Here is a 26977-nt window from a genome sequence, read left to right on the forward strand (position 1 = left end):
ATTGTCTCAAATTTTGGCAAACTGCTTACACCCTTACCATCACTTATGCCACCTTCCAAGTATGTGAAAATTTAATAGGTGGTGTATTTTTATGCCACTTGCTGATAGGAGCACAATTCAGTTGTAGCAACTTTTGACTATCCAACGTATGTGGTGCACAGTTGCTTTTTTCCTTTGAAAATGCTTAATGGACACAAATTCCATTACATTCCCTTGGGCACACAAAAGCCCAATTTAGTGGTGCAAATCCTTCGAAAATTTTGCCTTCTGTAAATTATCCAAACTCTCCCTTAAGTGGCTTTGTTGGTCCTGCACTGACCTGAGTCATTCCTCTCTGAAAGATTCTGTTCTGCAAATGTATTTCTAGTGCTCTTTACAACTTCTATTCTCTTCGGCTCCAGATCTAATAAACTGCATGATTTGAATGCCAAGAAGTGTAGGAGTGAAGGTGATGGTGCTATGACTGTCAGGTGTAGAGTGATTTCTTTTGTTCACTGTTGGGTCTGTGTCCTGATATTTTCCAGGGACACCCCTATGTCTATGTAGATCCAAAAAGTGGATCACTGCCAACAGAAATTATTCTCCCTGATGCTGAAGGCCCTGTTCCAAAGGAGTATAGAAATAGCTGTAATAATCCGCTGGCTTTATTTTTACAGTGTTTTTGTAACAATAGTGCATCAGGATTGAACAGGGTGTATAATGTAATGAACTTACGTCTGGAGTCTGATGTGGTTTTATTGATATGGAACAGGATCTAGCATTCTGCCTGGCTACTGCAAAGAATATGGAGACAGAGAACATTTCTGTAGTTGTAACCAAGCTGGAATAGTTACAGGGAGGGGTTTGTTCATTTTTTTGGGTGGGGAGGGGGGAAGTTTAGATAACAAACACTGAAAATCCATGTCAGCTACAGGTCTGTTACAAGAGCTGACCAAAATGTTCATCTTGAATAATAATGATTGCAAATTTGGCCCTTTTTTCTGTTTGTGGTTGATTCATGAACCTAACCTGATTTCTGTGCATGTATTTGGTATTCATAAGTATTGATCAGACATTTTAGATGAGTTAACCTATGAGTTATTTGTGAACTCTTCACTTTAATTGTTCATTACTGGTTAATTAAGGTGTATGATTGGCCGCCTAAATCACACACCTATCACTGGACCCCAGTCCAACCAATTTATGAAAGTTGCCTGACGAGATTCCCTTTGATTAGGAGAAGCACTGGTTGGCATAGAGCTACAATAGCTATGTCTACATCACCAACTCCTGCCCAGTAGAAGGAGTTTGCAGGGGAACAGGAAGGATACGTCGAGGACAGAACAAAGCACAGCTGGAGCACTTTGCACTATGGCAATTCCACAGCCTGTGCAATAGCTCCCAGAGGTGCAGGTTAGAGTAGCCTTGAATCTATTCTAACTTACTCCAGGAGCTAAATTGGGTCTCAGTAGCCATAAGGATTGGAAGAGTGTAAAAATGTGGCTTTAAGCCACCTTTGTTCTCCTGCCTGTGGATCTGTGCTGAGCTCAGCCCAGCTGGACCTGAGCATTGGGCCCAAAGTATTTTTTTTTTGCTTCCTGGTTGGATGCCTGAAACATTTTAAATAGAGAATAATGAATGACAAAGATGAATAACAGTTATTAACAAATACCTGACTTCCGGTATGAATTTTCAGACGAATAATCACTTGCGCTAAAATTTGTGAAATTAGTGATTTGTGAACATTTTCACAAATACTCAGCTTTCATCCAAGTGCTTGCAAATAACTGAATGCTATGACCTATGAAGACCAGTGAAGCAAAGTTGACTTGTTAATTGCAAATATATCAGTTACTTTGATTTTTATTATTCAACTAGCTCTAATCCTAAAGCTAGACTGGCATGTCTTAATGCATCATTTAAAATAGCAGCAATCCACCATTACAATCTGGCATCCTCAGTGGTTTTATGGCATTAGTAAAGGCTGATATTTGTATCAGCCTTTTTCTGGCAGTCCCCTTGAATTCCAAAGAATTTAAACATTTATATTACTTTAATATAAATTATGTTGCTAATTCTTATGGTTTCAAAGAAAATCTTCCAGGTAGATTCCCAATGCAGGACTATAGGCATCTCATGAGAATTAACCCAAAAGCCTGATGATAATTAGAATTTCATCAGCATTAAAATATTTCTCTGCTGATCATTTTACCTGAATCCCTGCAATTCTGGGACTTTGGGTAAATTTGCTTAGTTTGTCACCTCTTTATAATCCAGGCTAATCTCCTTAATGTAATGACTAGAGCTCATCTAATCATTGACAATGAATAAGTGAGCCAATTTTGTCTCTTTTTCTGCCCACAAAATATCCATATAAGTTTGAAATTCTCTCCAGTGTATTCATCATACAAATGTATTCAAAAAATATATTTTTGAATTTGTTTACAAATATTCAAAAGAAGAGCTAGTTTCTGAGTCATGATTGGGCAGATGACTCACATGATGTTATTCCAGCCCTTTGATTGGCTGAGTGTGCAAATACTTCTGGCATCAATATCTATGTGTACAAATTTCAGCTGCTGTTTCCATGAGAACTCACACAGATGGCTGTGAGCATTTGTGCCAGTAAAACTTAATTGCCCTAATGTGTGTAGAATGGAAGGTGTACAGAAAGGGGCATGAGCACAGCTGAATTCATTTAAAAATTGAAATGAATGTAGATGGAACATGATTTGTCTTTTTTGCTTGGCTCTTGTGACGATATATCATCATGCATCATGATACAATGTCATCATGTCAGTGCTCAATATCATGACATGTTGATATTTCACAAGTCCCAGTGTTTAATTTAGGATCCATTCATGTCTGACATATTAGGTTCTCTATCTACGGTACTTATTAGCCCTCCACCCCCATTTCTGTATTATCTGAGCAACTCACAACATCAGTATGAAATAGAGCAGTACTATTATTCCCATTTTACAGATGGGGAACCAAGGCAGCAAGACACTAAGTGACTTGCTTAAGGTCATACAGAAAATCTGTGGTTTATGGGGGACTTGAACCTAGGTTTATAAAGGCCTAGATTAGGCCCCTAACCACCACACTAGCTCTCCTTTTAGAATAGTTAGAGCCATTGAAAATGGAATTACAGGGAAAAAAACATAAGTGTTGGCATTTTGTTTCATGCATGTGCACACTCAAACACATAAACAAACTAAAGGGTATTGAAAGTAAATGTAGCCAGTAAAAGTACAGTGGAGTCCAAATAAATTTATGAGACTTTTATTGTTGATATGCTTAAGCATTTTGTCTACTACTTTATTTGAAATTAACACAAGGCTACTAAGAGCAGCTGTGTTTTATAATTTTCCACTGTAAAATGTTGAAATGTGTAAGATGGTTAGATGTAATAACACTAGAAAAATATAGATAATAGAGTGCACACTTTAGTCCCAATGCGGCTTCAACCAGGTTTTGTTTGGAGTGCCCAGCTGCACATACAGACGCAATGGAATTTGGTTTGTGAGGAACCTACAAAAATTACACAAATAACTAACATTTTTTTTAATGAATAATACACAGACATGCACCTGCTTCAGAGACTCCATAGATTAGTCTTGCAGCCAATAGAAAAGCCCCTTGGAATTCAATTACATGGCTGAAAAACAGAAAACAAAATTGTGGCTATACTTTTAGAAATACCAGCAAAATGTTAACCAGTTCTTGGGCTGAGCCTCTCTTGAGGATTAGGCTGTTTCAGTTTGGTTTATTTCCATGTGTCTTGTTGCAAATTCATAATATTCTGCTCATATTATTCTGTTCTATTCTTGCAGCTGGAGCCTCTCCCAGAAGATATGCTGCACCAAACCCCTAATATGAATGCAATGGCTTCTTTACAAAAGGCCACTGAAATTCAAAGTATGTTTCAGTGTTTTTTCTCTTGTTATTAATTAATGTCAGAGACAACTGATTAAACTTTTGTTACAGAGTAAAGAATAAACAAAAAATATGATATCTGCGCATATACACAATACATGTTTATAACATGTATGCTTGTGCTCTTGTTTCTTTGGCACATCTTTTGTTTCACTGATGATTTAACACTTAAAAAGCTGAGTTCTTAACGTTAATCAAAGCTTTCCTACTCCCATATAGTCCAAAATCTTTCATTTGCACAACTCTCATTTCAAGCATTTTAGTCTTGCGATCCAGTGAGAGAAATACGTGTGGGTGGGTGTAGATATGTGGTGGGTATATTAGGGATATGACATAGTCTCTTTGGATTCAATTTGTAGACAAATACCTTTTCAATGTATTCATGTTGAGATGTACGTGAGTTTAAAACTACATCTGGATACTTGAAATGGCTGCTGCCACATGGGACAGTGATGGAAAATATTCAGTGCTTCCCTCCCACCACCCCTTCCCTATGCATGTCACTTATGCATCCCAACACCAGTCCTGAACCTTCCCCACATACGCTCTCTGTGGCCCACAGCTACCACCCACTTTTCGCTGCTGAGTTTTCCACCTGCACCTTCCTACTTTGCCCTGCTCCCAGTTGCTTCAGCTCAGCTATAGAGACCTTCCTCCACTTGCCACCATGTGCTACTTCCAACCATACTAAGTGGGGGAGAGGGAACTTCCTGTTTCCTACCTATCGTTTGCCAGTTCTTTCTCATCACCCTCTGGTGCCATTTATATTTAGATTTGGTTTGAATACCACATGTTCTGCTAGTATTGGGTGAATAAAAAAAAGCAGATTCATCATATTTAAAAATGTGCATAACACAGAATTATTGGTCAGTTCTTCATACATTTCTTCTCATGTGAAGAGATATTGGAAAACTCATGTGTAGCTACATAACTGGTAAGTTATCCCTGCTCCCACTTATGCACTCAGGTAAATAAATGTCACAATTAAATCAGCTTTCTTCAGGAATTCATGCTAAATGTCAGTGTCAGTTTTGAGGAGATATGTGTAGTGGAGTACTGCAGGAGCTGGTGCTAGGTTCAGTCTTCTTTAATATCTTCTACTAATGATCTGGAGGAGACAGTACGCAGCTTGTTAATGAAAATGACATACCATACAAAATTGGGTAAGCTGCAAATGCTAATGAGGGCAGAGAAATAATACATAGGGAGCTAGCGAGATTAGAAACCAGGACAAAATATAACAAAACACAATTCAATTTGAGAGAAAAAATATTTGAGAAAAACAAAACGGTTGAATGGAAAGAGAAATCTGGAATGCAGTTATGCTGAAATAGACCTAGAGATAATAGTGGACAAAAATGAGACATGCATGTACAAGGTAATATAGCAGCAAAAATATCAAAACAACTTAGGTGCCATATTCATCACAGAGCACAAAGGCAGTAGTCTTTTTCTACAGATCTCTGATGTGACCCAAATCTTGCATTTAGTTCTATACAACATATAACCAGAAAAATCTTGACAAAATGAAGGGAATTCAGAGAAGAGCCATATTAATGATGAAGGTGATTGGAGGAATTGACTTAAAAGAGCCAAATCTGCATAATTTGGCTAAGAGATGACTGAGAGGATATAACAGTCTACTAATATTTGAAAGGAGTAAACACTAGTGATGGAGAGGAACTAGTATGAATGTTACATGGGGGAGTTAGTTCAGTAGGAACAATTGGATGAAATTAAAAGAAAGAAAATATAGGCTGAATATCAGGGACAACTTTTGGGGGTGAAATGTGTTAAGCTGTAGAATTATAACCTGGGGAAGTCCATCACGTATAACATTTAAAACTAGACAGGACAAAATACTGACAAATCCTGCTTTGGCACGTGCATTACTTAACACTTACGTTTCTGTGATACAGCTCTGATGTCAAGTATTTAAATGTTACAACCTCTGATCAGTGTTTTAGTCCAAGGATTGCCTTTGCTCCATCTCTGTTTCTAACAGGCTGGAAATTGCAGATTTTCGATCAGACAAAGAGAAAACCCAAATTGTTTCTAAGTAGAATGGAATTTGTATAAACTTCTTTGTTTGTGACAATGGTATCATGTATTTATGGGGATATGATACAATTGGAAGAAGTATTCACCACAACCATACAATATGTATTTCTAAATAAGTTGCTCTCACTCGCTTAGGCACCACCCCTCAACCGAGCTCTTTATACATGGAAAATGTCAGCCTAAGCCACATACATTCCAACATACTTCAAGGAAGGGTACTTTGAAATGTCTGTAACAAAAATACATGATATAAACATTCACTGTTACTATTTCCTTTGTGAATGGGAAATGTTCCCATTGCCTTATTGGAGACTTGAGCACTTTTTTATGCATCAAACAAAAGCATATCTAGATTACTTATTTGGTTTCATAGTTTATTCTTAGAAGTAATCGATGCCACAAGCGGTGCATGTATGGGACTGGCAACCCATTTCATAAACTCCAAAATGTTCTTCTTAGAAAATATAACAAGATTAGTGGAATTTCACATTCCTGCCTTGGAAAGTGAAAATGTCAGTTTTGTCAGTTGTGAGCTGTTTGTCCCTGGTGCTTTTGTTTCAAACAGAGCTGGATTTTTATACATAGGATAGTTTGGGCTGCTAGCAAAAGTAGTTGTGCAATTGCCTGCACTATGCATATACAATTGATGAGACTGTTCATGCACATCAGTAGTTGAAAATACACAAAGGCCCAATTTGTACATTCAGTTGTAGTTGTGCATGAAAAATAGGTGATAAATTGCACATGCCTTTTGTGCACAGCCTTGATCATGCCATTGTTATAAAAACAATCCTACAATCCTCATTTTCCAAAGAGAATCATCTTGGCATAGGATACAGCTTTTTGTTTTTAAGAAATGTCTCTCACATTTTCTTGTAAATATCAGGGAGCATTTAGTCCATGAGCCTCTTTAGTGTACCCTCTGCTAACTGGATGCTGTCCTAATGGGGACTCAAAATTGCCTCCCCAAACACTCCTCATTCCATCCCCCAGATAGTGATACCTGGATACTATGACCGCTACCTGGATACTGCCACCTGCTTCCTGTTCCTACTCTGCAATTCTCCTCCACCTCTAAACCCCCTTTCACAATTTTAATTGAGTGTAGGGAAAGGGAAGGGGAGGGGTAATGAATGATCATATGGGGTGGAAGGTAAAATGGATACACAGCACCAACTGATATGCTTGAATGTGGTCGTTAGTTTCAGTGTTAGAAGAAAGTCAGGGGGCAGTGCGCGCGCATGTGTGTGAGTGAGAGAGAGAGCAAGCAGTCCTCTCTGATGCTGTTTTATTGTTGCTGCAGGAGAGCAGCACAGTAGTGGCTGGTTACTAATATTTTATTTTATGAATAGGAGACCTTGAAAACTCAAGCAGTGAACATGGGTTCATTTCTTTTATGGGCAAAACTGTGTATTATTCCCATGCCAACAGATTTTATTTTCTTGCACATCTGTTTCTACAGCAAAAACCCCACCCACTTGTGAACATTTAGCCCATAAATTATGACAGGTATATTGCACAGTCTGATTTTACATATAACCGCTGTGAGAACATTGTGGAATGCCTAAATAACTTTTTAATTTTTTTATTTTAATGACTAGAGAATATGGTCTCTACTGAATATTTTTGTCTTGTTTTTATAGAATTTGCCAGGCCTCAGCCATTTGGTTTAGTGTTATGTACACAGTTTTTTAGCCATGGCTCTCCTGTATCTGGAGGAAAATCCAGCTTCTAACACTTAATCTTAACTTTGTAGGATACTTAATACACTTCAGATTTTATCCCCCCCTCCACCAATTCCTATTATTTAAAGATCCTGCTAACTATTCAAACATGCACAGTACTAGGGGTCAAAGGAACACCCGTCTGCCACGGTGTCTGTCGATCATGGAGATTGACTTATGCATTCATCCTTTGAGTATATTTTAAATAAGGTTATTGCTATCTTTATTGACAGCTGCTGTCTCATTTGACTCGAACGCTCATCTTTTGAAAAGCCTGAAATGGTGTTATATGCCATGTTATCAAAGAAGGAATTTTTAACACTCTCAGTCCAGAATACACTACAATTGGCCCTGCCTGCCAGCTGTTGAAACCCTCCAGCTATCCCATGGCTAAGCACCTTGACCCAACCCACCTCCCAGCTGCCAAAATCTTCCTCCTAGTCCTTGTGAAAGATCCCCTACTTGAGCCCCCCTCTGTCACAGCTGTTGAAACCCATCCACTAATTCCCAAATAAGTGCTCTGACCCCGCCGCTGGCCCAGCTGCTGGAAGCCTCTTGCTAACCACTGGATAAGTGCTGGTCCCAAACTCCCTTCCAGCTCCTACTTTCCAGGTGGCATCCACCTGGAATTTAGTAAGAATTCTATGGATTATTATACTATGAGGAATATGTATGTAAGTTTTAAGTTGTTCACCTGGTTACCACTAATTGACCCCTGTTCTTGAATAACATATTACTGAGTGATTATTTTTCATTCCTACTCACCTGCACATTATTTTTTGCTTCACTTGGGAAGCTTTTCAAAGTCTTTTCTGTTGCAGGCAGAAGGCTGACATCTCTCTCACACTTTTATTCCACTGGTGTGTTTTTACCCCCAAAACCAGAAAAATGTCTTTCTTATAATACCTAGTAGCATTCCAACAAAAGCCAGTGCGTATATGAATGTTTTAAATAAATTATTGTTCTAGTACACACCCTGAGGTTGGAGGAGAAAGAACATCCAGGACTAACAAACCTGATTGTTCTGGCAACATAACTGCAGGCTATGCTGGCATTCATGACTCCCCCCTCCCCCAAAAGTCAGTGCAATGTGAGCGCTTTGTACAATTATTTTCATTTTTCTATTCCCATTTGTCGCAACTACACCTATTGCCAGGCAATATCGTACCTATCTGTTCTGAACTTCCTTCTCCTACCATAGATATAGCCAACAGTCTGACTGATAATATGAGTTCGTTAGGCTGTGTGTTACTCCTTTAGTTTATTACCTTCTGGGGAAGGGTGTGACACAGTCCTTGGAATGAGAGCGCTTTCCAATTTGGCATTCTTAGATCCAGAAACATTCTTCATCGTGGCAGTTTGAAATCCCAATTACAATTGCTTACAGTACAGGGATTTTAACTGATAATCACTCTGTGTTGGACCGAAGTGATTACTGTGCTTATACCACCATGCTAGCTAAAATTCCCATAAATTATTATGTGTGATTTTTTTTTTTTAGGCAAGTACTGGAAGTCAGTGAAGCCGTATCCTGTGCTAGTGGGTTGTGCTCTGGCTGAGACTCAGAAACAAGAGAGAGAGGAGACGGAGACTGTCTCTGCTATGGCCTCACTGACAGTGGATGTTGAACAGTCTTTTTCTCAGGAAGACAGCAGGTAAGTGTACATTGTTGGAAACCCAGATGGCAAGATTTTGTACCCTGGTGTTGTAAGAACCAGAACCCAGATTTTGAAAAGTATCTGATAATTTTGGGTGCTTTGGGTTTTGACACCGCAGCTTGAGACCCTTAGGAAAGTATATTGAGTTGGGCATCCAAAAATCAGAGTCACCCTATATTAGTGATCACAGTGTGTATAAATATTTATTAAGATTCACAATTACTAAATGCACTCCTTTCCCCCTCAAAAACTAAATTGAAAAGCAAAATACTGATGTGAAAAAAATCACGAATTGCCAAAGCATAGTTGATCATGGTCTCCTCCTGAGAGGACATTCAGACCTATTTTAGATTTGACTTTATAAAAATCAATGTAAACTGCTTTCAGACAGACTAAGGGTATGTCTACACTACCCGCTGGATTGGCGGGTAGCTATCTATCGGGGATTGATTTATCACGTGTAGTGTAGACAGGATAAATCGATCCCCGATCGCTCTCCCGTCGACTGCTGAACTCCAGCAGTGCGAGAGGCGGAAGCAAAGTCGACGGGGGAGCCGCGGCCATCAATCCAGTGCCGCAAGGATGCGAAGTAAATAATTTTAATTCAATCTAAGATACGCAACTTCAGCTACGAGAATAGCATAGCTGAAGTCGATGTATCTTAGATTGATCTCCCCCCCCCCCCAGTGTAGACCAGGCCTTAGTAATGATAGACTGAAATCAGCACTGTTACACTTCAGTTTTACACTAATGTAATTCCACTGATTTCAGTGTGTGACATGATGTAAAACTGGAGTAAGACAGTGGAGAATCCGGCTCAGTGTATTTAATGTACCACGATGAAGATAGGTCATCAAATAAAGAGCGTTGGTTTTCCCTGCCCGTCAGCTGACATTTCACACTAATCCAGTAAGGCTTGGACTTGGATGTGAATTTAACAATTCTATAAAATGGAACAACAACTGCCAATGCACTTTTGTCAATACAATATTTCAAAATGAAGCACTGATGCCTATTGAATAGTGCCATGTGCAGTACAATGTTTCTTTAAGGAACTGTTGGAGTCAGAAAAGTCACTCTATAAAAATTGCATTATGGAGTTTCCTATTTATTCGCCTTCAGCGCCAATCCCACCTGGCCTCTCTGTAGTGGAGAAAGACCCAAAAATGCAGTGGAACCTTCTGATTCCACTGGACAAGAGAAAAAGGGGCAGGAGATAGAGAGGCCGTACAAGGGGACTCCTCAACTCCCTGTGCACTGTGAAGCTGTGCTCCATGACAGCTCTCTCCACAGGAACATCGAAGGGAGGAGGGAGTTGTGGGTGGGCCAGAGGAGCAGTGGGAGTGTAGCCAGTGGATCCATGAATTATGTGAATGTACTGGCAGCTGCTGCCTGTGGGCTCAGTGGTAGGGTTCTAGTCCTCAAAACCTGCATTGGCTGTTTTAATCTGAATTCAGCTGACAATTTTACTGATGATGCACAAGGGGGATAACTATAGAACTCAGTAGGATATTCTAGAATCTTCAGTAGTTGTATTGGCTCTCACAAGAGTAAAAACTTGGGGTTTTAAGTAAAGTAAGCAGCTGTGACTCAAAGACAGATCTAGTGAGTAGAGTATTCACTATAACTGCACTTTAATAATAGATTATTATTATTACAAATACATAAATGCATAGGAAGGAACCGTTTTTTTCTCTCAGTGACAGACAGTTGGTCCATACGAGCGATCTTATTTTTGATCCACAACATTGTCAATTAACCCTCAGCTAAGGAATGAACCCAAATGTTTGTAATCTAAGTGTGTGGCAGTTAATGCTTTCATTTGTTAGCCAAGGATGTAAAAACCTTTTCCACATGTGAGTAAGGGGCTAATGTAAAGGGACTATAATTTAGGGTTTGGTAACTAATTAATATGATGAAATAAAGCTGTTTTAGGCTCTCTTAAATAAAATGTAATTAATTTTGCATATAAAATTACATAGGTTAGAATAATCAGTAATTAAAAGTCATGTTATAAACCTATATTAATCTAAAACTATAGCCACTTCACAGTAATTGATTCTATAGTCATTCAGTAAAGCAGTACTTCTGCTAACAATGTATATTCTTAATGCTATGTAAATATATCACCTGACTACTGATAACCTGTGGCAATTTCCACCCATTCCTGACATGGAATGAATTGAGAGTGCAGCTGAAGGAAGTGTGAGAAAAATGGATGTACTGATATGTATACAAATGGAATTCATTTGGCTGCCAGGTTCACTACACTTCATCAGTTCTGGATGGTTATAGGAATGAATCGGTCATGAATTCTTCTGTGGAAAAATGGTTCCACTTGAAATATCTTTTGGGGTGCTATAGAGGTTTTTCAGCAGCACAATAAAACCTTTGCATGCCTACATTGCTGATTCCATTACCACATTCATAACCTGCCCAGTGGTCACTCAAAACCAGCCTTTCCATAAATGAATGACGGGGGCAACTTTGGACCAAACTGATAGCCAAGCTCTCCAGTAGTTTTGGCCACCATGTTTCCTATTCCCCACCCCTCACTTCCTGTGAACAGAGACAAACAAAAATAGTTACTTCTAAAAATCGGCTTTCTAGGGCCTGCTTCCTTTGAGATGCTGGGAGCTTCCTGAGTGGAATTGTGTGAGCTTAGCACAGGCTTGGAGGAGCTCTAAAGCAGCATTAGAAACACAGGGCCTGATTTACCACTGTACTACTCCAATTTTACACTATCTTAACTCCCTTAAGTTCTGTGAAGTACAGCAGCATAAAACTGAAGTAACACTGCAGTGAGACAGACCCATACAGGACAGTAACACATAACAATTACAGACCAAGGAGGAGAGCCTTACCCCTGCTCCAGTCCTTTATGCCAGATGTAAAGGGCCCCTCTAAGCTCTGGTTTCAGCTGAGTGAGCATTGCCCTGGAACTGGCACTGAAGAAGAGAGCTGTAAGGCTGCCATCAGAGGATCCCCTGGCAAGCCCTGGTATATGAGGTGTGCCAGGTCATGTTGAACATAGGGCCAAAGCACACAGTGCTGCAGTCCACATGGCAGTCTAGGGAGGGTGCTGTAACCTAGACAGGCCCCCAAAACTGTAGAAGTTATGCTAAGAGCCTTTCCACACTTCAGAGCAACTGGAGAGCTCACAAAGGTAGCTTAAATCCCCTCCCCGCATGCACACATATCTGGCCTACAGCTGCTGTGCTTCTAGGAGGGGCATCCCAAGGACTCAATGCTGCTTCACTGAATATATGGTAAAGATCCCATTGCCTTCAGCTGTGTAGAATCAGGCCCCCAGATGAAGAGAGCAATAGCAGGAGAGTCTCTTTGTAGGAAACTCTTGCCAGTTATGTTGGAGGATATATTGGTGTTTGGAGTGAGATGACTCATTTTAAACTCAGATTTTGGGTAAAGCAGCTCTTTTTCTGGCCAACTCATATCTGACTCATTTACCACTGATGAATAAAGTATAAAATGCTCCTGGCTAAGAACCATTCTAAGTATTTTTTTTTTTTTTTTTTTTTTTAGTTTTCTTTCTTTCCCTTTTTTTTTTTTTTTTTTGCAGTGGTAAATGACAACACAAAGTAGACAGTTGTTTCAATTTGATTGGCCCTGACATGCTGAGTGAAGCAGACTTTATGAAAAGCTATTTTTGTTCTTGGTGGGTTTTTTGTTAAAATACTCTATGCATTTTAATATACATTTGAAACTAAATTGTAGACTTCAGGAGAGAATAGATAAGGGAGAAGTGATTTATGGATAGGACAGAAGGGAAAATATGAATAATGTAAATACAAATTTAAATACAGAGACAATTAAATAAATAGGCATGGTCTTATAAACATGTTTAACCACAACACATTGTGTGTATTAATAACTACTTGTTACCTAAATGAGATACACATATAACTGATTAGAGCTTTGTAGTGGCCAACAGTTGTTTCACAAAACTTTTGTTTTGAAAAAGTTCAGTACAATAGTCTCCTTGATTCTTTTACTTCTTTTTTTTTTTTTTAAAGGAGCAGGGGCTATCTGGTACTTAATTGTTTTAAAGCAAATCTTAGGAATACATTTAAACGAATTTGAATTCATGGCCCTGATTTACCTGGATATAGATTTTACCCAACTGGAAATGAGATATGAAATGTAATTCTTAGATGTGGGATTAAAATCCATTTTAGAGGATTCTGTGGTTTCTGAACTAATGACTGGGATTTTCATCATTTTATAATTTCTGTTGGAAAGATTAAAGACCAGATCCTGAGATACAACTGTTTTTCATAGACTGCCAATCATGGGGGAGGGAGGGTGTATGTGCAGAGGTGCATAACGCTGGTCCTTGCACTCCTCTGACCCTACTGTCATCTCTGTGCAGGAGTAATCCACCTGCATCAAATTAGAGCATCGTGAGGGCTGCTCTAATTTATGCCAGCAATAAACAGCCCGAGTGGGATGAAACCATACTCTAGGATTGGCATGGCACAAGGTATTCTGGTCAAACCCTCTCCTTTGGCCATGCCTCTCTTGTCCTGCTATTCCATGGGAAGGATAAGAGCCTTACACCAGAAATCACCTTTACACAGTAGTGATCCTCCACAGCTGAGCTAGGCTAGGGCCACATTCTGCTGTGCACAGAAACAGCCACACCACCCCAAAAAATCTGTCCCTTAGAATGCATTTATATTGTGAAATTGCAGAAATACTAATTGCAGTCTGTTACCTATCATTTAAATCAGTATCTGTACCAGATGACTGGAGGATAGCTAATGTGATGCCAATTTTTAAAAAAGGCTCCAGCGGTGATCCCAGCAATTACAGCCCAGTAAGCCTAAATTCAGTACCATGCAGATTGGTTGAAACGATAGTTAAGAACAGAATTATCAGACACATAGATGAACATGATTTGTTGAGGAAGAGTCAACATGGTTTTTGTAAAGGAAAATCATGCCTCACCAATCTACTAGAATTCTTCTTTCAGCAAGCATGTGGACACGGGGAATCCAGTGGATATAGTGTACTTAGATTTTCAGAAAGCCCTTGACAGGGTCACTCTTAAGCAAAGTAAGCTGTCATGGGATAAGAGGGAAGGTCCTCTCATGGACTGGTAACTGGTTAAAAGATAGGAAACAAAGAGTACGAATAAATGGTCAATTTTCAGAATGGAGAGAGGTAAATAGTGGTGTCCCCCAGGGGTCTGTACTGGGACCAGTGCTATTCAACATGTTCATAAATGATCTGGAAAAAGGGGTAAAGTGAGGTGGCAAAATTTGCAGATGATACAAAACTACTCAAGATAGTTAAGTCCAAAGCAAATTGAAAAGAGTTACAAAGAGATCTCACAAAACTGGGTGACTGGGCAACAAAGTGGCAGATGAAATTCAATGTTGATAAATGCAAAGTAATGCACATTGGAAAACGTAATCCCAACTATACATACCAAATAATGGGGATAGAAAGAGATCTTGGAGTCATTGTGAATAGTTCTCTGAAAACATCCACTCAATGTGCAGTGGCAATCAAAAAAGCTAATGGAATGTTGGGAATCATTAGGAAAGGGATAGATAATAAGACAGAAAATATCATATTGCCTCTATATAAATCCCTGGTACTCCCACATCTTGAATACTGTGTGCAGATCTGGTCACCCCATCTCAAAAAAGACATTTTGGAATTGTAAAAGGTATAGAAAAGGGCAACAAAAATGATTAGGGGTATGGAACAGCTTCCATATGGGGAGAGATTCATAAGACTGGGACTTTTCAACTTTGAAAAGAGATGACTAAGGGGAGATATGATAGAGGTCTATACAATCATGACTGGTGTGGAGAAAGTAAATAAGGAAGTGTTATTTACTCCTTCTCATAACACAAGAACTAGGGATCACCAAATGAAATTAATAGGCAGCAGGTTTAAAACTAACTCAAGGAAGTATTTCTTCACACAATGCACAGTCAACCTGTGGAACTCTTTGCCAAAGGATGTTGTGAAGGCCAAGTCTATAGCAGGGTTAAAAAAACAACTAGATAAGTTTGTGAAGGATAGGTTCATCAATGGCTATTAGCCAGGATGGGCAGGGATGCAAAACCATGTGCTCTCTCTATATGTATAGATGGAGATATACCTATCTCATAGAGCTGGAAGGGACCCTAAAAGGTCAGAGAGTCCAGCCCTGTGCCTTCACTAGCAGGACCAAGTACTGATTTTGCCCCAGATCCCTAAGTGGCTCCCTTAAGGATTGAACTCACAACTCTGGGTTTAGTAGGCTAATGCTCAAACCACTGAGCTAGCCTTAGCCTCTGTTTGCCAGAAGCTGGGAATTGGTAACAGAACACTTGATGATTACCTGTTCTGTTCATTCCCTCTGAAGCACCTGCATTGGCCACTGTCGGAAGACAGGATACTGGGCTAGATGGGCCAATAGTCTGACACAGTATGGCTATTCTTATGTTCTTATGCTGTTTGAGCATTTGACAGTTCTCTGTTGCTTAGAAACATACCTTATACTTTTATTTTTAATCTCAATGTGATGATGTCGAGCTGAGAAATCTCTGTAATTCCAATTTATAAAATGAGGAAAACACTTTTTTGGTGACATAAATTTTTCTCCGGTATTCTTAACAATGAATGAAAGAAATACAGAAATAAACCATTTTAAACAGTATTCCAAATAAATGTTTTAATTCCAGATTTGAGATCAGAAGGACAATTTTTCCCCCCAGCAGGCTGATTTTTGAAAACCAGACTGTTTGAAGCTGTTCATGGGTTCATTAAAGACAGAATAACAAGTATCTGGAAGATCATAAGATGTTAGGATCTAGCCAGCCTGAATTCTGCAAAGGAAAATCATGTCTCACTAATCGCTTAGAATTCTTTGAACATGTCAGTAGTGGATAAGGAAGAACAGCTGACACAATTGGTTTAGACTTTCACAGGGGCTTTGACTGCTACTAAAGAAATTAAATCATCATGGGGTGAGAGGCAAAGTGTTGTAATGCATCAAATGCTTGGCTAGGAGACAGAAAGTAAAGAGTAATTTTTATCATGGCAAAGGTAACAAACGGTGCCTCAAAGGTCCGTAGTAGGTTCAGTGTTATTTAATATGTTTATTAATGATCTGGAAAGGGGGGTGAATAGTGAGTAGCAAAATTTAGGCTATTTTTGGTTAGTTATCACCAGAGAGGACTGAGTGGAACTTCAGAGAGAATTAAACCAGCTAGGTGGAAGAGCAACTTGATGGGAACTGAAGTTCAATGCTGATAAAATGCACATTGGAGGGAAAAAGTTGAACTACTCATACATTTTTCAGGGATCTAAATTAACAGTATCAACTCAAGAAAGAAATCTGGGGATCATTGTTAACAGCTCAATGAAGACTTCTGCTCTATGTGCAGCTATAGTAAAAAAGCAAACAAGAAGTTAGGATGCATAAGGAATAGGATAGTGAATAATACAAAGAATAGTATAATACCTTTATATAAATCAATGGTGCATCCTTATCTGCAGCACTGTGTGCTGTGCTGATCACCCCATTTTCAAAAAGCTATTACAGAACTAAAGGGAGGCGGGCTCAGAGAACGGTGATGAGAATGATCAAGGGCACCAAAAAACACACGAGAGATTGAAAAGATTGGGACTCTTGACCTTAGATGGAGACGAGTAAGAGGGAACATGATAAAGCATATAAAACAATCATGGTATGGAAAAGGTAGTTCAAGATCTTCAGTAATACAAGAACAAAGACAAAAATTGAAAACTGAGAAAGGAAATGTATTAAACATTGCCACAGAAGTCATTGAGACCAAGAACTTAACAAGATTCAAAAAGAGATTGTTTATTTATATGGATAGCAAGAATATCCCACATTATCATTATTAACAACAAAATTTGGAAAGGATATTAAACCTCATTCTTCAGGTTTTAAGCCAATCTCTAACTTTTAGAGACAAAGATGAGACCTAATGTGTGTATATGTGTGTTGGGAGGCAGAGGTGGGGTGGGCAGATTATCCCAGACCTTTCTACAGTCGAGTTCTTTCACCTTCTTGGAGGGATCTACTACCAGTCACTCTCAGAAACAGGACACTGGACTAGATGGATTTCAAGTCCGATTCCGTATGTCAGTTCCTAAGTTGTGATGTGAGAATGAATCCAAAGGAAGATGGATTAGTGAGCAGAGAAACCAGGTGAAGTGATCAAAGTTGCAAGATAATATGTTTAAAGATCCATGGATTTTCAATTTGGCATGTGGGTATCCCTTCTACGTAGGTGGTTCTGTGTGTGTGGGTAATGATATATATACACAGACACATATTATATATATGTAAAATATGGTCAATTTCTGCTCTTAGCTTAATCCTTGCAATCCTGTTGAAGTCAATGGTTTGCATGAATATAAATGAAAGAAGATGGTCTGTTAAAATCAACACAATTGTCAAAATCCCTAAAAACTGTTCTTTAATAACTTTTCTATACATAAAAATAGCATGACTTTATAGTCTGATATATTGTGATCTTCCAGGGCTTTAAGTGGATTTAGTAAAAAGATGGGACTCTCCCCTTTGAAATGGTTGGAAGCTCTGAAGGGTAGGAAGCTAATGGACCTGTAACCTGTCACTGGTATAGGACCTAATACTGCCCATCCTGATCCTTCCAGATGGGGGATAAATTAGAATATGGGAGAATTCACATTGGGGTAAAGATGGCTTTGTTTATCTGGCCTGTTGTCTATGGCACAAAATGGCAGCTATTTGAAACGGCTCAGAAGTTTGAAATATTAGATGCATCCTCTGGGGAGATGGATTAGCAGAGTTCAGGTGAGACAGTCAAGAATCATAGAAAAGCCAATACATCAAGTATAGAATCATATGAATGCTATGATAAGCCTTGTGGAGAGGCTATGCTAGGAGGCTCTCTCTTCACCTCCAGTGGTAGCAGATAGGCTTCTATTCTGGGACCCATTTCCATTGCAACTGATGTGCAGTCTTGGGGGCAAATGCTATGAAAGCCCAATGTTATACAACACACCCCTACTGTCTCATACAAATCAACCATCCTAAGACAATTTGTCTATCTGTACCTTGATTTTTGTACATTTTCTCTGTTTGCCTTAATATACGTGTTGTATACGCAGCGATGACTCACTTTGAGATGTTGTAATGAGTGCATATTTACGACAGAGTCAGTGGGGCATTTATACCCTATCACGTGGAATTCAGTGCACCACACTGAGTAGTGAGCCATGTGTTAGTGATCTCAAGAGAGGACTGGGACTCCTTCATCAGGCTGCATAGCTCATTGGAGCATTTAAAAAACACCAGTGAAAAATTGAACCTACTTTTTCCCTAAAATTTCCATGAACATAGAAATATGCCATGTGTTGCAATGGGCAGTTTGTCTGGAAATAGATACACCAATCCTATCCAGCCCTGCTCCTGCCACATTTTCAAACATACCAACACAGAGCTGTATGCATGGGTGTACACTTCTGCAGAGCTCCCATAAATTCCATTCCCTTTCAACTCCCAGGAGCAGCAGAACATGAGTGGTTACGTTGCATATGAGACCCTCCACAGCGTGGGGAAGGAGGAAGGATTTGTGCTTTATGGATTAATAATCCAAACACATTGTAAAACATTTTATGGAAAGTAGTTAGTTAGAAGACATTTGCTTTTTCATATCACGCTCATTTTATTTTATTTTTTTCAAAATACCAGAAGTGATTAGTGATTGGATTAATAACCTGTATAAATTCTTTTAAAGAGACACTACTGAATTTTCATTGGAGGAGCCTTAAATAAAGTCCAGATTCAGTTAAAGTTCTTTGGCTTCCTTGCTGCAGAAACCCATGTAAGGCTATGCAAGCCCCACATAATTAATTTTCTATGGCTTGCATGAGAGCTTCCACTTCCTGGGGGAGGTTTTATTGAATCCAAACATTAAGTGAGATTTATTGGTAAAGCCTCTTTTTGGTTTAGCCCTCCTCTCATGTAAAAAATGTCTTGAACTGCCTTTTTTTTTTTCAACTGAAGTTCCAAGTTTAGATATTGTTTGTCAAATTATTTCTTAGGAAAAAAATGGCCACGTCCAAATTCTTAAGCCTTTCAACAATGAGGTTTCTAATACAATCTCTGACAATTCCTTATATAGTGGATGCTGATAGTGGGGCAGATCCTCCGCTGACGTAACTTGTCATAGAGCTATGGCAGTTTGCACCAGCTGTACATCTTTAACAGTCGGTTTTGGTTTTGCCTGAGCGGAATGTCTCCCAGATGATTTTTAATAAAGGATAGGTATCTAATCTGATTATATATTATTAATAGATACCTGCTGTATGGCAGCGATCTGCTATTCAAATTCAGAATTTGGTCTTAGAAATGTTAGGAAGACATGCACTGTCGTTATGAAAGTGCAGAAGCAAAAATCAGAGGACTGGACTGTCAGCTAACTACATGGTAACTATTTGGTTTTAATGGTATGGTCCCATTTGAAGAAGAGTAATTTATTTTTAGTTGCAAATGCTTGAAAAATAAAAGTATCACAGCTAATTTTTTCATTAAATTATTTGACTTTGCTGACACAATGCATGTACATTTCTGAACCTAAAGTTATAAAATATTCTGACATATTTTAATATAAACAGGAACATTTGCAGTGATTGCTTAGATCTAAAATGTTTTTCCACTTGACATTTGTTTATACTTCCTAAGAAAGAAACTCTATTTATGGATAACTGAATAACACAAATAAACATCAGAGAGAGCTGAAAAATCAGCTTTGATTATGCATGAAAATCTACAATGTCATTGTGTACTCTTGCGCTGTATTCTGATTGCCTGTTTATTTTTACAGAGCTGCTGGCGAGCCCATGGAAGAAGAGCCAGCCTTGTGAAGTGCCAAGTCCTCCCTGATATTTCCTGTGTGTGACATCATTGTGTATCCCCCCAAAGCACCCTCAGACATGTCTTGTCTGCTGCTTGGGTGGCACAGATCAGATGGAACATAAACACTGGGCACAAAACTCTGAACAGCAGCTTCACTTGTTCTTTGGATGGACTTGAAAGGGCCCTAAAGATTCCTTAAATGTAACCACTACAATTCTAAAGTTACAATAAATCAGGCTTGAGAGAAAGAGCCTAGTGCATGCTTTTAATATGCTGTGTGACCCACTCACTGACATAAATTGTGAAATAGAAATATTAAAATATTCTACATGATAGATTATTGATAGCTACAAGAATTGCAACATCCAGCAAAATTCTGGGGAAACTCCACGAATCACTCTTTCTGACATTCTGAAACACTTTTTACTGGGTAATTGTTTTCACACTGTGTTAAATTGTTAATAGAATTTGTTTTCTGTGCTCAGTGTAATGAAATAATGGATAGCTCATAAACTGTGTCTTATTTAAGGCAACGTACTGAAATCTTGTTTGGATAAATTAAAGACGTAAATTAGGATGAGGGAATTTTAGCTAAAAAGAAAGCACTGCTTACTGTACTTTAAGTCCCCCAAAGTACTGTGCTTAGTGGTGCTTTATTTTATCTCTTTCTAGAATTATATCCCTGTTTAATGTATAATTTTATATCAATAACACCATAATCAAGGTTCTCTACAAGAGTGATCTTCTGCCTTTTTAAAAATGCTGCACTCTGCATAGTTGACAGTAGCTTTCAGCATATGTGCATTAGAGACTCAAATAATCTCTGAAAAATGGATGACTTTTCAAAAGTTGTTTCAGTTTATTTTGCATCCTGACTTTCAGAAGAAAAAGTATCTGTGTGCAGCTCATTGGAAGCTCAGGTGTTTCTGCAGTGATCATTTGTTGAGAGGTTTTTTTTACATCACCATCTGAATGCAAACAGATTATTTTCATTACTGCAGACCCACAGAAGTTAGTGTTGCTTAAAAAGTTTCAAAGGGTTTAGTCTATATTTTAGATCCTTTAAAGCAAAATGTCCTTGAAAAGTGACTTTAACTCCTTAAATTAATGTTTGAGAGCGTAACATAGAATTGTGCCTTTAGCTGATAATGAACACCTAAACTATTACACATGTTGCCTTACTGTCAGAGAAGGTAAAAGGGAACAGGGCATTTATGTAGAATACTTTAAATAAACACAAATTGTGATACAGCAAGTTTAGTTTTGTTTACAACTTGCCCCCCACCACCAGTCAACCCTGGGAGCTGTTTTACTTACCTTGAAGAATTCTACTTGCAGTATTTGAAAGCTGGCTTTGCTTTTGAAAGTAAGTGATGTTCATTTTTTATATATTTTCCAAACTCAAAGGATATATTAAAGCCATAAGTGAAGACTGTCATGCTTTTTATTCAGAAATCTGAAAGAAACCTTAATTAAAACAAGATTTTGGGGAATGCCATGATATGAAAGATATGGAACAATATGGTTTCAGTTATAGGGGACTCAAACCTGTAAATCAAAGATGAAAGATTTCACTCAAATAGAATTATATAATTCTCTTTTGTTATGCAGTCAGACTATATTTTTCAAGCATTTGGGTTTGTTTACAATTAGCATTTTAATTTTAAAGACTTTTATTACTTATACAAAAAGTCTCTTGGAAATCTTGGAAATTTGAGGCACTCTTTGAAATAGGAAATCTGAAAGGAATGTAATTTCCTATAACATGAAGTAGACTTCTATTCTATTTTGAAAGAGTTATGTTAAAATGGATATATACCATTCATTAATTTTAAAAATAAAATAAAATTCTACCCACACTTTTATGAGCTAATTCCTGCTTGTTTTACTAATGCAAATAGTCCCAACAGGCTAAATTCATTCGGGTGTAATTCTCTCCCATGGAATTACACCAAAGCTGAATATAGTCCATTGACTCGAATGGGACTATTCGGATAAATAAAGCAATCAGGATTTGGTCCTGTATTATCAAAGGAGCTTGTCACAACAATCTTACCTGTCAGTTATTGCAATTTTCTAGTAATCATCAAAGAAACTGTGCTTCAAGGAAACCAAGAACCATGGCTGATGGATTGGGTATTTTAAAAAGTTTGTCCTGGTTTAAAACAATGTGTAATATTTTAATTGGATACATAATTGAGAAGATTTAAAAATAACCTAAAAATCTATTTGCATTTTCTAGCATATATGCAAATAAGAATTACTGATCTACAGTAATGTAACTCTGTATTTATGGGGGGGGGGAATGTGCAGGCATCAGCTAAGTCAGTCTTGGTAATAGGAATCATTTTACAAATTCCAAGACCATTTGGATTAAAAACACATTATTAAATCAATCACACATTCATGCTTTCCTATAGACAGATATTCATATATAAATGTACACTGTTGGTTCCAGTTAGAATCATTTGGATAAGCAAATGTGCAGATAAACTACACATAGGATTAATTACAGATGAACGTGTGCCTGCTCTTGTTCCCACTGAAGTCAATAACAAAACACTCATTGATTTAAATGGAAGGAAGATCAGGCCTTCTATTTGCAAGTTCAGAGCACCATTGCTTTTTGATTATACCATTACAAGACACACCATAGCCCTGTGGGATGTGACTGAGGCTTATGGAGAATATCAACACTCTCTTTAAAACAAACCAGTGCTTTCTGAGAGGGCAGTTTCACTTGCTGCTGTTTTATTCTCACCTTGTTTTTTTTAATTTTTATTATCAACAATAGCTCCCTATAGGATGCTGTTAGACTCTCTCCTATTTAAGCACAGATTTTAGCCATATCTCTTGGTCAATAATCACACTACCCACTTAAAAATGCTTGTTTCCAAAAGTGTTCACTAATTTTAGGTATCTCCATTTTTCAGTCTCCAAGTTTAGACACATAAGAACTAATTTACAGAGGAATGGCAGATTTGTAGCGCCCATTGACTTAAACTTGAGTTGGACACGACTGGCACTTCTGAAAATTAGGCCTCCAGTGTCTAAAGTTGGCCACCAAAAAAAATGAGGCTCACAAAATTAGATTACTTCTGAAAATGTGGGCCTAAATAGTCATACAATGGGACATTCCTATGGGAGCCACGATGTCATGGAGAAGGTGGAGACAAAGGAGGTATACAGAGGCCCTGGACCTCCATGTGATTCTCCTACCCACTATGGAAGTCAGAACCGCAGCAAGTTTGGGGGACTCCCCCACCATTTCTATGGGTGTAAACCCCTGGTTCAGGTGGAAGACCTTGCAGGAAATTCAGAATAGAAACTCATAGTGATTCTAAGCCCCTGTATCTGATAAACCAGATGGGAATAGCATGTAGCACAATATGAAGGCCAACTTGTTTTTCTCCACTATAATACCTTTACCGGACTGGGGTGGAAATAACAATGAATATTCAACTGCTAATAACTCAGTGTATCCTGTGGTTCATTTTCTGACTTTTCTTGTGGGAATCATATGTGTACTAATTTGCTTTAGTACAAGCTGCAGCAATTATGGGCCTGATTCTGTGGTTCTTACTTCCCACAAAAGTAATCCAAGTCCACAGAAGTCTGGCCAATGTGAGGACTGCAGGATTGGTCCTTTGCTTGCATACCTACTTAATTTTACTTACCATGAAAGTGAGGAAACAAGTTTGAGGAAATCAAACCTGAAAAATCCACTAACCTTTCTTATATAAAACTAATAAAATAACTAGAGAATAAAAATAGCTCTTATATAAGCAAAGATTACTTTGTCTTTTATATTAAAAAAAAAAAAACCAACAAAGCACAGCTAAGGATACGGTGGCAAAATTATTCTCTGTCTGGAATGTCTTGGGGTTTTTTTTTTCCTGCAGATATCTTGTCTGAGTACAAACTCCCTTAAAAGCTGGGAAGCATAATTGGAGATGAAATATTAGAAAGGTTGTGCTGCAGCCAACTCCAGAGGTACTGTAGAGACCAAGAATTGGAGACAGACTAGTTTGTGTAGACATACAGCTAAACACTTTCAGGGCAATCTGTCTGGAACTAGGAACCCAGGGGACGATTTCCAAAGGCACAAATGGCAATTAGGCACCTAACTCCCATTAACTTGTAGTGCAAAGTGCCTAACTGCCATCTACACCTCTGAAAATTCCTCTCCCCTTCCAAAAAAAAAAAAATAGCGACAATTAGGTGCACTGCCCTTAAAATGTGCTCCATGTAATCATCCCTCTCATCCAAAACCAAAACCAAAATGCACAAGCCTCGAGGAGAGATGGTGTCTAACATGAGAGCTATAGAGAAATAGAAGGTTCTGCTCCAGTGGTCCTTCCAAAGACCTAAATAACAGTGCACAGTTGTTTTATTTTAAAAGGTCACCCATAAGGCCTGGTGAACCACTGTAAAGTGTGTGGGGGGGGGAGGGAGGAGGGAAGGGTTCTTTTCTTTTCTTTTTTCTTCTTTTTTTTTTCTAGACTCCATATGGAAGTAAAAGAGAATAAATATGTTGATAGGGGGAACCTGCTGGGAAAGAATTTCTCTTAACTCTGCTACCTGGAATTGGAAGGGTTGGGGGATTTCATTGTTTCTTCAGCTTTTACTTTTTCACTTCACTTATTATGTGTTTCATTTTAACTATACTTTTATTTGCAGAGTACAAAATCTGTTAGTTCTGACAGAAGCCTCTGTGCTTGATGTGGGAATAAGAATAACTTATCTCCGTCACTTCTCACAGAATAAACAATCTTCTTTATTTGCAATTAAATGCTTAGTTTTGTAACAGATCCAAACTGGAGTCAGTATTTTATTAGTTCGATTTCACTGTCTGTCTGCTGATTGTTGTGACTTTGAAACTAACATTCCTCTCTAACCTCACAAATGGCCCATTTGGGGACTAGCAATGTAATATTTTCATTTGGTCCGAAGGAGGGAGTTTTGTTCCATGGCATCTTGCTACCAGCTCAGCAGAAGCGAAGTTTTAGGCATCAGTAACTAGCACACCACAAGAGAAAAGTTAAAAACAAAAGAACTTTCCAGCTGGTACTGCATATACTGTACGTACTCTCCAGCCCCTCCTCATAGAGCTGGATTCTGCAGCTCAGCATTTTATGACCATTTATAAAGTATTCTGCATACGAGGCTGCTCAGTTTTAATAGCTGAATGTGACTAATTAAACTGTAACACTCTGGGTCCAGTCATGTAGTATTTGGAGTGTGCATAAGGTCCGGAGAAATATGAACCATAAACCTTAGGAGCTCTGTCACTATATTATGTGAGAGGTGATTCTTCTCTGCTAAATCTCCAAATGCTTTTCTGGAATTTTAAGGTACTCCTCATGGTATTTCTGGATATTTGCTGCCTGTAGGCACATCTGCAAAGGCAAAGTTGCATGGAGCCTGATCCAAAGTCCACTGAAGACAATGGAACATCTTCCATTGACTTCAATGTGCTTTGGATGAGGTCCATTAAGCAGCACTGGATCCAGACCTAAACTCTGGATCCAAACATGCCTGAACTTCGGAAAAGTTCAGAACCAGATTCAGATCTGAACTGAACAGGTCAGGCCCATTTCTATATGAAGTACCATTTCTACCTTAACAGAGGTCTGGCCCAAAACACACTGACATCAATGAGAAGTTTTCAATTGACTTCAGTGGGCTTTGAATCAGCCCTATAACAAGTATGCTATTTTGACTGAGGAACCTCTCCATACCCCTCACCCTTGCTACTTTATTTATTGCCGTGTTACACTACCTGTTAGGCTTATCATTTTAAAATAAGGATGCAGTAGAACAGCAAAAAGCAACACTTAGTACATTTGTTGTTTAATCTTTCAGAACAAGCTTGTTGCTGTTCATGTCAACAACGCTGCTTTTTTCTCCGGTCTAAAGATGCACAGTTGAAATGTCAATTTTTAGTTGAAATTGTTGTTTGATCTCTGTTTCTATAATGAAAGCAATACGTTGGGCTCTCTGTGCATTAAAAGTTTCATCTGTCATTTGTTTTTCCAGCTTCATTAAAGTAGGAGCTGCTGAGAAAAATTTAAGTTGCCAAACCTGTTTGGAAAGCAGTGGGATTGTCCCAAATGTGCAAAACTCTTCTAGAATAAAAGGTTAATATTAGTATTGCTATACAACTAAGAGGAGCCAGTGGATCGTTATTAGTCCTGATACGTTTTTGTATCTGAAAGCATCCATTGGGTGACTTTGAGTAGTGTTGTGCTCCAAAAATTTGTTGGTTGTACATATATAGGCGTTGGACTGGTGTAAGTAGACTTCAAGCAAGTTGTAAAAATTCCTTTTGTCTTGCGTTTTGTATAATTATTTGACTATTAATCTTGTTCTAGTGTGAATAAAGGCTATTTGAAATAAGATTGTTTCATACTCTGCTCTGGTTTTGGGGGGTTTTTTTCTGTTATTAAAAATCTGGATTAAATAGACGTTCAGCATCTGAACTTGCCACCCTGGTTGAATCAGAGGAATTTGACTAATAAAACATAAAGGGTTGAGTGTGATGAAGCTGGAGTGCATAAAAAACTGAACCGCAAAAGTTAATGTAAAAGTAATGTTATATGTCAGACTAAAACCCACATAAGGCAAAAGAGACTCAGAGTTAAGGCTGAAACACCAAGCTCATATTCTGTACTTAATTTGGCTCATTGTTCTGAGGCACTGCGGATCTTGCAGTGGGCCCA

At 38.4% G+C, this 26977-nt stretch overlaps 1 protein-coding gene across 12 annotated transcripts in view; it reads left to right on the plus strand.

Annotated features, from left to right (window-relative positions):
• The window catches only part of HDAC9 (histone deacetylase 9), a 650822-nt gene extending 624168 nt beyond the window's left edge, over positions 1-26654 (plus strand). For 11 of the 12 annotated variants that reach the window (XM_065583246.1, XM_065583245.1, XM_065583248.1 and 8 more), the window contains 3 exons: positions 3816-3900; positions 9205-9358; positions 20224-26654. In XM_065583246.1, coding sequence (XP_065439318.1) covers positions 3816-3900; positions 9205-9358; positions 20224-20263 — 279 coding nt within the window. In that variant the 3' untranslated portion in view covers positions 20264-26654. The remainder of the gene's footprint in view (positions 1-3815; positions 3901-9204; positions 9359-20223) is intronic. The other variant, XR_010598283.1, reaches the window with a different exon arrangement.
• The last annotated feature ends 323 nt before the right edge of the window (positions 26655-26977 follow it).

The sequence above is a fragment of the Chrysemys picta genome, chromosome 2 (genome assembly GCF_011386835.1).
Source record: "Chrysemys picta bellii isolate R12L10 chromosome 2, ASM1138683v2, whole genome shotgun sequence".
In the NCBI taxonomy this organism is placed as follows: Eukaryota; Metazoa; Chordata; order Testudines; family Emydidae; genus Chrysemys; species Chrysemys picta.